At 52.2% G+C, this 12,618-nt stretch overlaps 1 protein-coding gene across 1 annotated transcript; it reads left to right on the top strand.

Annotated features, from left to right (window-relative positions):
• The first annotated feature begins 579 nt into the window (after positions 1-579).
• On the top strand, positions 580-3,798 carry LOC144739400 (uncharacterized). Its single transcript, XM_078622354.1, has 2 exons — positions 580-946; positions 3,190-3,798. The coding sequence occupies exons 1-2, from the start codon at positions 586-588 to the stop codon at positions 3,624-3,626; spliced, it is 798 nt and encodes a 265-aa protein (XP_078478480.1). The 5' UTR covers positions 580-585; the 3' UTR covers positions 3,627-3,798.
• The last annotated feature ends 8,820 nt before the right edge of the window (positions 3,799-12,618 follow it).

Below are 12,618 nucleotides of genomic sequence, written 5' to 3'. Positions count from 1 at the left end.
CACCCCACCCCCCACCATCCACCCACCTAACCACCACCCACACCACCCCCCTACCCACCCCCCCCCACCCCACCCCCCCACCATCCACCCACCCACACCACCCACACCACCCCACCCCCCCCCACCCCACCCCCCACCATCCACCCACCCACACCACCCACACCACCCCCCCACACACCCACCTACACCACCCACCCACACCACACCCCCCAACCCACCCAACCACTACCCACACCATCCACCCACCTAACCACCACCCACACCACCCCCCCACCCACCCAACCACCCACACCACCCCCCCACCCACCCACACCACCCACACCACCCCCCCCACACACCCACTCCACCCCCCACCATCCACCCACCTAACCACCACCCACACCACCCCCCCACACCACCCAACCACCCACACCACCCCCCCACACACCCACCTACACCACCCACCCACACCACCCCCCCCAACCCACCCAACCACTACCCACACCATCCACCCACCCTAACCACCACCCCCCCCCCCCTACACCACCTCCCCCCACCCCCCCCCACCCACCCCTCCCCCCCCACCACCCCCCAGAGCACCGCAACATGCCCCTGCTGGACGCTCTCCGTCTGCTGCAGCGCCACTTTGAGTCGACGCGAGGCCTGGAGCGCGAGCGCCAAGACTCGGAGCTGCCGATTCGCGCCGCCGAGATGGCCAACGTCGCCATCCGGGGCGACCCGCCCGGGTTGCCGCCGGCATCGGCGGCGGCGTCGTCGGCGTCGGCGAGGAGTGGCGGTGGCGGTGGCGGTACCGGTACCGGTAACCCGCCGCACGTTCAGCCGCTGTTGGAGCTGCTGGTGGACGGGAAGCAGCTGGCGCCTGCCGAGCTGGAGCTGCTGCTGGACTACGTGCGGGACCGGCGCGATTCGGCGCTGAGGGAGCTGTGCGACCGGCGCGGTGACGGAGGTGGGGTGGGGGGGAGGGGGTGGGGGGTGGGTGGGTGGGTGTGGGGGGTTGTGGGGTGGTGGGGTGGTGGGGGGGTGGGTGGTGGGGGGTGTGGGTGGTGGGTGTGGGTGGTGGGGTGTGGGGGGGTGGGTGGTGGGGGGTGTGGGTGTGATGGTGTGGGGGTGGGTGGGTGTGGGGGGGTGGTGGGGGGGGGGTGGGTGTGGGGGGGGTGTGGGTGGTGGGTGTGGGTGGTGGGTGTGGGGGGTGGGGGGTGTGGGTGTGATGGTGTGGGGGTGGGTGGGTGTGGGGGGGTGGGGGGTGTGGGTGTGATGGTGTGGGGGTGGGTGGGTGTGGGGGGGTGGGTGGGGCGTGGGGGGGTTGTGGGGGTGGGGGGGTGTGGGTGGGTGGGTGGGGTGTGGGGGGGTTGTGGGGGGGGTATCGGAATATGAGGGGTACAGGGTTAGGGGGGTAGGGGTTGGTTTGTATAGGGTATGAGGTTAGGTTTGTATAGGGTTGGTTTGTGTAGGGTAGGGTTGGTTTGTATAGGGTATGAGGTTAGGTTTGTATAGGGTTGGTTTGTGTAGGGTAGGGTTGGTTTGTATAGAGTAGGTTTGTATAGGGTAGGGGTTGGTTTGTATAGGGTATGAGGTTAGGTTTGTATAGGGTTGGTTTGTATAGGGCAGGGGTCGGCAACCTGCGGCTCCGGAGCCGCATGCGGCTCTTTTGAACCTTGACCGCGGCTCCGGGGCGGATGCTAGCGAGGGGAGGAGGCGCACTGTGACACCTGCTCTGGCGTTGCCGCTGCTGACAGGTCGCCGCTCCGCTCCACACTGCCCGCCCGGTGACAGGCAATAACGTTGCCGTTGCTTTGTCACATGTTTGGAAGAAGTAAAAACCTTCCTGGGCAGCAAAGAGCTCACCTTTGCTGAGCTGGAACAGCCAGAGTGGCTGGAAAAATTACATTTTATGGTAGACATGACAGCACATCTAAACACGCTAAATACAACCCTTCAGGGGAAAGGAGGCACATCCCTGCACATGCTGGAGGAGGTTTTGGCATTCGAGCGCAAGTTGACAGTGTTTGTCAAAGATTTACAGAGAGGTACACTGTCTCACTTTCCCTCTTTGAGAGAGTTCAAACAAAGTCATGATACGATAAATTTGGAATATTTCAAGTCTGCAATCACCACAATGCAAAGTTCGTTTGGGAAACGATTCTGTGAGTTCAGAGAGGAAAAAAACGACATTATCCTTCCCTGTCACTCCCCTGGCGATCGATCCATCCCTATTGAATATGACTGCATTTGCAGGTGTAAGTCAACCTGATCTTGAGATGGAACTGGCCGATATAGCCGACAAAGATATATGGGTGTCCAAGTTCAAATGCTTGACCGCTACTCTTGAGGATGTTGCCCGTCAGAAGGCCATTCTGGCTCAGAATCATAAATGGAGTGATATTGAAAACCTTCCCAAACAGGACAAACTTGTATTCGAAACATGGAATGCCATCCCCAACACTTATATAAATATGAAAAAGTATGCATTTGGAGTCCTGTCGATCTTCGGCTCCACATATGTATGTGAGCAGGTCTTCTCCAACATGAACTATATTAAAAACAAACATCGATCACGCCTCACAGATGACAGCTTGCAAGCCTGTGTGAAAATGAAGGTGACGTCTTACAGCCCTGATGTGCAGACACTGTGCACTGAGGTTCAGGAGCAAAAATCCCATTAACCAGGTAATTTAGCTATTAATTTGCAAAAATATATTTTTACATTGTTAAGTGAAAAAGTCCTTTTTTTATTCAGATTGACAGCTGACTGCACGGTCCTGTATATAGCAATAAGGTAAGAAACAATATATGCAGTGTTATATTTGTTTTAAATGTTGCAATGGTTTTGCGGCTCCCAGTTTATTTTTTCCTTCGGAAACGGGTCCAAGTGGCTCTTTATGTCTTAAAGGTTGCAGACCCCTGGTATAGGGTATAAGGTTAGGTTTGTATAGGGTATAAGGTTAGGTTTGTATAGGGTATGAGGTTAGGTTTGTATAGGGTTGGGTTGTATAGGGTTGGGTTGTATAGGATAAGGGGTTAGTTTGTATACTAACTCCTCCCATCCCGTGGCCCCTCCCCTCGCCCCGCCCCCTGCCCCCCCCCCCTGGCCCCTCCCCTCGCCCCCCCCCTGGCCCCCCCCCCTCGCCCCCCCCCTGGCCCCTCCCCTCGCCCCCCCCTGGCCCCCCCCCCTCGCCCCCCCCCCCCCAGCCTTCTCCTACGAGACCGCCAAGCCTGCGATGGGCGACGAGTCGACGTCACGGCTCTACTACCGCTCTTCGTCGCCTCCACCCGTAGCTGTCTCCAAGCACCACCAGCACAACCAGCAGCACAACCAGCAGCACCACCAGCACAACCAGCACCACCACCAGCACAACCAGCAGCAGCAGCAGCAGCCCTCACCGTCGTCCCCCTCATCGTCCGTGCTGCGCTACTCCCTCGACGGACCCAGCGGCGACGGAGGAGGCCGTGCCGGGCTGGGTCTGTCCATGGGAGGTCACGCAGGAGGTCACGGGGGAGGTCACGGAGGTCACGGGGGGGGTCACGGCGGAGGATTGCTGGGACACCAGCCCGGGTTGGGTAGCGACTTTGGCAGCCCGCCCATGCGGCGGGCACTTGGCGGTGGAGGTTCTCAGTTTCGCTACTGAGGCTGCCACCACCACCACCACCACCACCGCCACTACCACTACCACCACCCACACCACCGCCACCACCGCCACCCACACCGCTACTACCACCACCACTACCACCACCACCACCGCCACCACCACCACCCACACCGCCACCACCACCACCGCCCCCACCACCACCGACACCGCCCCCCACCACCACACCGCTACCCACACCGCCACTACTACCACCACACCACCACCACTACCACCACCACCCCCACCACCACCCACACCGCCACCACCGCCCCGACCACCCCCACCACCCACACCGCCACTACCACCACCACCCCCGGCACCACCCCCACCACCACCCACACCGCCACCACCCACCGCCCCTATTACCACCCACACCACCACCACCGCCACTACCACCACCACCACTGCCACTACCATCACCACCGCCACTACCACCACCACCACCGCCACTACCACCACCGCCACTACCACCACCACCACCCCCGGCACCACCCCCACCACCACCCACACCACCCACACCACCACCCACACCACCCACACCACCACCACCGCCCCCACCACCCCCCACCACCCACACCGCCACTACCACCCCCTCACCCTGTCCCACCCCCAGGAGGTCGCGACGGAGGGTGCGGTGGGGGGGGTAGGGTCTGGCGTCGCTAGCCTACGGACACAACCAGCCTGGGTTCGAGTCCTGCGCTCGGGAGCGAGCGAGCGGAGATTTTCGTGTTCTTTTACCCCCGTGGTTGTGGGGAGCGAGAGAGAGAGTGAGTGGAGTTTGTAGGACAGGGGGAGATCACACAAACTCCACTCACTCTGTAGGACAGGGGGAGATCACACAAACTCCACTCGCTCGCTCTGTAGAACAGGGGGAGATCACACAAACTCCACTCACTCGCTCTGTAGGACAGGGGGAGATCATACAAACTCCACTCGCTGTGTAGTACAGGGGGAGATCACACAAACTCCACTCACTCGCTGTGTAGGATGGTGTGAGATCATACAAACTCTAATCACTGTGTAGGACGGGGAGATCATACAAACTCCACTCACTCGCTGTGTAGGATGGTGTGAGATCATACAAACTCTAATCACTGTGTAGGACAGGGGGAGATCATACAAACTCTACTCACTCGCTGTGTAGGATGGTGGGAGATCATACAAACTCCACTCACTCGCTCTGTAGGACAGGGGGAGATCACACAAACTCCACTCACTCTCTAGAACAGGGGGAGATCATACAAACTCCACTTACTCACTCTGTAGGACAGGGGGAGATCATACAAACTCCACTCACTCGCTCTGTAGGACAGGGGGAGATCACACAAACTCCACTCTCTAGAACAGGGGGAGATCACACAAACTCCACTCACTCTCTAGAACAGGGGGAGATCATACAAACTCCACTCACTCTGTAGGACAGGGGGAGATCACACAAACTCCACTCACTCTCTAGAACAGGGGGAGATCATACAAACTCCACTCACTCTGTAGGACAGGGGGAGATCATACAAACTCCACTTACTCACTCTGTAGGACAGGGGGAGATCATACAAACTCCACTTACTCACTCTGTAGGACAGGGGGAGATCACACAAACTCCACTCACTCTCTAGAACAGGGGGAGATCATACAAACTCCACTCACTCTGTAGGACAGGGGGAGATCACACAAACTCCACTCACTCTCTAGAACAGGGGGAGATCACACAAACTCCACTTACTCACTCTGTAGGACAGGGGGAGATCATACAAACTCCACTCACTCGCTCTGTAGGACAGGGGGAGATCACACAAACTCCACTCTCTAGAACAGGGGGAGATCACACAAACTCCACTCACTCTCTAGAACAGGGGGAGATCATACAAACTCCACTCACTCTGTAGGACAGGGGGAGATCACACAAACTCCACTCACTCTCTAGAACAGGGGGAGATCATACAAACTCCACTCACTCTGTAGGACAGGGGGAGATCATACAAACTCCACTTACTCACTCTGTAGGACAGGGGGAGATCATACAAACTCCACTTACTCACTCTGTAGGACAGGGGGAGATCACACAAACTCCACTCACTCTCTAGAACAGGGGGAGATCATACAAACTCCACTCACTCTGTAGGACAGGGGGAGATCATACAAACTCCACTTACTCACTCTGTAGGACAGGGGGAGATCATACAAACTCCACTTACTCACTCTGTAGGACAGGGGGAGATCATACAAACTCCACTCGCTCACTCTGTAGAAACGGGGAAAATCACACAAACTCCACTCACTCGCTCTGTAGGACAGGGGGAGATCACACAAACTCCACTCACTCTCTAGAACAGGGGGAGATCACACAAACTCCACTCACTCTGTAGGACAGGGGGAGATCATACAAACTCCACTTACTCACTCTGTAGGACAGGGGGAGATCACACAAACTCCACTCACTCTGTAGGACAGGGGGAGATCATACAAACTCCACTTACTCACTCTGTAGGACAGGGGGAGATCACACAAACTCCACTCACTCTAGAACAGGGGGAGATCATACAAACTCCACTCGCTCTGTAGGACAGGGGGAGATCACACAAACTCCACTCACTCGCTCTGTAGGACAGGGTGAGATCACACAAACTCCACTCACTCTGTAGGACAGGGGGAGATCATACAAACTCCACTTACTCACTCTGTAGGACAGGGGGAGATCACACAAACTCCACTCACTCTAGAACAGGGGGAGATCATACAAACTCCACTCGCTCTGTAGGACAGGGGGAGATCACACAAACTCCACTCACTCACTCTGTAGAAACGGGGGAAAATCACACAAACTCCACTCACTCGCTCCGCAGGATAAATGCTGAACCAGAACCACCACCGCCCCCCACCACCGACCCCCAACTTTACTCTCCACTACCCCCCACCACTGCCCCCCACCACTGCCCCCCACCACTGCCCCCCACCACCACGTTTACCAGAGTTTGTGCGATCACCACAAGTTGTCGTGCGTGCGTGCGTGCGTGCGTGCGTGGTTCACCCAGCGATTCCTTGGCAAAAAGGCTACGGTTATCCACGATGTGTTTAAACACATCTTAATGTCAACCGCCCCCCCCGTGTTATACTCTGTGTTTCTTTCGGTAAAGTCACTCAGCTCGAAAAGTAATTTTCTTTTTAAATCTTTTATATTGAGTTAGCTCGCTCGCTCGCTCGCTCGCTTAGGACCGTGCAAATCTTTCGGTCGTTTTTTTAACCCACTTCCCGTGATCCAATCGAGCCGACACATTTTGCACGCAGACTCGTTGTGCGTGACAATGAATTTTCGTGAAAAAAAAATTCCTAAATTTTACACTGTTTAGGGGAAAACATTTTTAAGTATTTAATTACCAATTGGTTAATGCTGGCACACAATCATCTGACCCATAGGTGGCAGCAATCTCAAGCCAGAGGACGAGAGGACTCTAGCCGCCACGCATATAAAGGATTTAGAGTGAAAAACTTTGTTTTTACTGGTTATACTTGTTACCGTTGTCACGATTGAGGACTCCCGTATCTGGCTCGGTTCTGGCTCGGTTCTGGCTCGGTTCTGGCTCGGGTCTGGCTCGGTTCTGGCTCGGTTTTGGCTCGGGTCTGGCTCGGTTCTGGCTCGGGTCTCTCTGTAGTGGTGGGGGGGGGGGGGGTAGTGGTGGTTTTGGTTTAGCGTTCTGCAGAGCGAGTAGCGAGTAGATAGAAAAACAACAATGTGATTTTGTAATGTTGTTATTTTTCTACCTACGCGAGTTGACCGAAAGACCCAGAGAGGAGTGTGGATCCCTGCGGTCACGAAATGCTCAAGTCGAGATTTCACCTCCCGTGTTATTGTCGGAAGTGGTGGTACGAGCACACGTGCGCATTTTTTATATTTCACAACTTTAAGAACTATTCGTGGTTCTTTTCGGTAAAGTCATCGCGTAGAAGGGAAATAATAAAATAATAAAAATTTAACATAATAAAATACAATTCTTGGTTCTTTCGGTAAAGTCATCGCGTAGAAGGGAAATAATAAAATAATAAAAATAAAACATAACATAAAAATAAAGCTAAATAAAATTATTAAAATAAAGCTAAATAAAATAATAAAAATAAAACATAATAAAATTATAAAAATAAAATAATAAAAATAAAACATAATAAAATACAATTCTCACGACGTTTCGGCCACAACGCAAGCAGCCGTCCTCAGGTGAAGAAACAGGTCAGTCGGGAAGACAGCGTCTGAAAACATTCATGAAAACATTCAGACGCTGTCTTCCCGACAGACCTGTTCTTCACCTGAGGACGGCTGCTTGCGTTGTGGCCGAAACGTCGTGAGAATTGTATTTTATTATGTTTCATTTTTATTATTTTATTATTTCCCTTTGTGAGAATTGTATTTTATTATGTTTTATTTTTATTATTTTATTATTTCCCTTTGTGAGAATTGTATTTTATTATGTTTCATTTTTATTATTTTATTATTTCCCTTCTACGTGGTGACTTTACCGAAAGAACCAAGAAGATGAATCCCTGCAGTCACGAAAGAAGCTTCAAATCGAAATTTAACTTTTAAGAACCACCACAAAAACGCGTCCCATGATGCAGCTGTTGCTCCCAATCTAGGCCTCGGCAAGGTAAGGTAATTTACTTACCCCTTTTTACCGGGTTAAAGGGTCAAGGTAAAGGTGCCGACATGCTCCAAGGGGTAGGGTAAAGGGTAGGGTAAAGGGTAGGGTAAAGGCAGAGGTCGCAACCGGGTACCCGATACCCGTACCCTACCCGATACCCGGCTACCCGTACCCGGCCGGGTACGGGTGCCCGTTTGGGACCCTGGTGCGGCCGGGTACGGGTAGGCCGTGAGTCACATGGTGAGTCGCCGTGTGTCACTCATTTCCCAACGTCTTGTCTCTTCTCACAATTCAAGTTCCTAGAATGAACCCACCCGCGCCTGCAACGTGGCTTCATCCCAGAGGTCGCAATCGGGTACCCGATACCCGTACCCTACCCGATACCCGGCCGGGTACGGGTAGGGTACGGGTACGGCCGGGTACGGGTACCCATTTGCGACCCTGGTGCGGCCGGGTACGGGTACGGGTATGGAATCAAAACCCGTTTGCGACCTCTGGGTAAAGGTGAGCTCGTTGCTTTATATTGGTAGAAACCACCTGGTTCCACCAGCCCACACGGGATTATTGTGTCCGTCCGTCGTGCATCCAAAAATGGGAGGGGGGAGGGGCTGGGTGGGGAGGGTGGCGAGGGGCTGGGTGGGGAGGGGCTGGGTGCGGAGGAGCTGGGTGGGGAGGGGCTGGGTGGGGAGGGGCTGGGTGGGGAGGGTGGGTAAGGGCTGGGTGGCAGGGGTGGGGCTGGGTGGGGAGGGACTGGGTGGAGAGGGAGGGGCTGGGTGGGGAGGGTGGCGAGGGGCTGGGTGGGGAGGGGCTGGGTGGCAGGGGTGGGGCTGGGTGGGGAGGGGCTGGGTGGAGAGGGTGGGGCTGGGTGGGAAGGGTGGCGATGGGTGGGGAGGGGCTGGTCACCCCGGGGTGCCCTTATAAAACTCAACGTTTCACCTACTCACGCCGGCTTGTGCCCACCCTCACAGTCGGGCATATTTGCGGAATACACCACCACGCCGTTGACCCTGCAGGCCATTGACCGAGCATCCCGACGTTCCTACCAGCTCCCTCCGCAGGAATGTGTTTACCTTTTGCCATACCGAGGCATAACCCGAGCTCTAGGAAGTGATGTCTTGACCTAAAGCTTTCGTAACTGCAGGAATGAACATTCTTTAATAAGTAATGGGACTTATTTTCTTATCGGTAAAGTCACGGTTCGAAAAATAGCATTACAAAATCATGTTATGTTTCTATTCATACTATTTGGGTCTTTAGGTAAAGTCACGTAGAATGGAAATAAAAAAATAATAACAATAAAATAATTCTCACGACGTTTCGGCCACAACGCAAGCAGCCGTTCTCAGGTGGAGAACAGGTGGTGAGAATTACTTAATTGTTTTATTTTTATTATTTTATTATTTCCCTTCTACGTGTGATGACTTTACCGAAAGAACCAAGAAGATGAATCCCTGCTGCAGTCACGAAAGCTTTAAATCGAAATCTTTAGGTAAAGTAACTTAGATAGAAACATAATATTATTTTTAAATCCTTTATATTAAGTTCGCTTGCTTAGGACCGTGCAAAATCTTTCGGTCGTTTTTTAACCCACTTCCCGTGATCCAATCGAGCTGACATTTTCCACACAGACTCGTTGTGCGTGACAATTAATGTTCGTGGAATTTTGTTTCTCCAAAATTTTACACTTTTTAGGACAAAAATATTCTGTTTAATTACCAATTGCTTAATGGTGCAATGCAATCATCTGACCCATAGGTGGCAGCCATCTCAAGCCAGAGGACGAGAGGACTCTAGCCGCCACGCATATAAAGGATTTATAGTGAAAAACTTTGTTTTTACTGGTTATACTTATTAAAGTTCGCCTTCTAGCGTTCTCCGATGCGACACTGCGAGTTTGACTGGGCCATCGGGGCGAGGCTGTAGGGCAATTGGTTTCGAAGATGATGCTTGTAACATTATCAATAAGTTTTCGTTATCACAGTGTTCTCCGCGCGTGTGATTCATGAAGTCACTCTCTTCTGTGCGAGAGCTGCAAGAAAAGCCATCTCCTGGCAAACGCGACGACTTCCTGGGAAGTATCATGTTGTCAGGAGAGGGTTTTTTTTTTGAGTACCAAATACATTTATTTACTTTAACCTTTCAAAATGCGTCCTGCCCAATGCTGTGTGTGTGTGTGGGTGCCGTAGGGGGGTAGGGCTTCAAGGTGAATCGATTTAAAATCGATTAATTGCAATTTGAAACGATTCGATAAGCAAAATCGCAAAGGCTGCGATTTTTTTTTCGATTTTGAAAAGTCCCATTTACTTATTGGAATTGTTTTATTATAACTTGATTTAGTGAACGTAACAATTGTTCCATCTTCTTGGTTCGTTTGTCGCATTGCAGAACAGGGGACTAAACCCCCGAGGAGTTTTTCACCACCCACACCTTACGAACGCCCTTCCGATCGCAAACTCAAATCTACAGCAGCAGGCGTCGTCAGGGTCGGGATCGAACCCACGACCTCCTGCAGACCAGGAGAGGTAGTCTACATCTCTAGCTACCGTGATGATGATGAGAGAGAGACACAGACTCCAAATCTACAGCAGCAGGCATCGTCAGGGTCGGGATCGAACCCACGACCTCCTGTGTACCAGGCGAGGTAGTCAACATCTAGCCACTGTGATGATGAGACGCAGACTCCAAATATACAGCAGCAGGCGTCGTCAGGGTCGGAATCGAACCCACGACCTCCTGCGTACCAGGCGAGGTAGTTAACATCTCCTAGCCACCGTGATGATGATGAGAGAGAGAGACACAGACTCCAAATATACAGCAGCAGGCGTCGTCAGGGTCGGAATCGAACCCACGACCTCCTTCATACCAGGCGAGGTAGTTAACATCTCCTAGCCACCGTGATGATGAGAGAGAGACACAGACTCCAAATCTACAGCAGCAAGCGTCGTCAGGGTCGGGGTCGAACCCACGACCTCCTGCGTACCAGGCGAGGTAGTCAACATCTCCTAGCCACCGTGATGATGATGAGAGAGAGAGACACAGACTCCAGGCGTCGTCAGGGTCGGGATCGAACCCACGACCTCCTGCAGACCAGAAGAGGAAGTTCACTTGCGATCGCCCAAATCGCTGCTCCCAAAGCGAGGTGTGTGTGTGTATACAGCTCAGTAGGCATTGCCTGGTCAAATAAAAATGAGTTTGGGAGATTTTTTTTATTACGTAAATTTATTCATGCAGACAGTGGTGGTGGTTGTGGTGGTTACTGGCAAGGAACCGGGGGCTGGGAGATACCAGGGGCTGGGAGATACCAGGGGCTGGGAGACACCAGGGGCTGGGAGACACCAGGGGCTGGGAGCTTCTGGGGTGCGCGCGTCAAAGATTCATCAAGAAACGGCGTCAAAGACTCGTCAAGAAACGGCGTCGAAGATTCATCAAGAAACGGCATCAAAGATTAATCAAGAAACGGATTCATCAAGAAACCGCGTCGAAGATTCATCAAGAAACGGCGTCAAAGATTAATCAAGAAACGGATTCATCAAGAAACCGCGTCGAAGATTCATCAAGAAACGAAGATTCATCAAGAAACGGCATCAAAGATTAATCAAGAAACGGATTAATCAAGAAACGGCGTCAAAGATTCATCAAGAAACGAAGATTCATCAAGAAACGGCATCAAAGACTCATCAAGAAACGGATTCATCAAGAAACGGCGTCAAAGATTCATCAAGAAACGAAGATTCATCAAGAAACGGCATCAAAGACTCATCAAGAAACGGATTCATCAAGAAACGGCGTCAAAGATTCATCAAGAAACGAAGATTCATCAAGAAACGGCATCAAAGATTAATCAAGAAACGGATTAATCAAGAAACGGCGTCAAAGATTCATCAAGAAACGAAGATTCATCAAGAAACGGCATCAAAGACTCATCAGGAAACGGATTCATCAAGAAACGGCGTCAAAGATTCATCAAGAAACGAAGATTCATCAAGAAACGGTGTCGGAGATTTATCAAGAAACGGATTCATCAAGAAACGGCGTCAAAGATTCATCAAGAAACGAAGATTCATCAAGAAACGGTGTCAAAGATTCATCAAGAAACGAAGATTCATCAAGAAACGGCGTCAAAGATTCATCAAGAAACGGATTCATCAAGAAACGGCGTCAAAGATTCATCAAGAAACGAAGATTCATCAAGAAACGGATTCATCAAGAAACGGCGTCAAAGACTCATCAAGAAACGGATTCATCAAGAAACGGCGTCGAAGATTCATCAAGAAACGGATTCATCAAGAAACGGCGTCAAAGACTCATCAAGAAACGGATTCATCAAGAAACGGCGTCAAAGACTCATCAAGAAACGGATT

This window comes from Lampetra planeri, unplaced genomic scaffold, assembly GCF_965212315.1.
Source record: "Lampetra planeri unplaced genomic scaffold, kcLamPlan1.2.h2 scaffold_1469, whole genome shotgun sequence".
NCBI lineage: Eukaryota > Metazoa > Chordata > Hyperoartia > Petromyzontiformes > Petromyzontidae > Lampetra > Lampetra planeri.
This window is presented reverse-complemented; position numbering and strand designations above follow the sequence as displayed.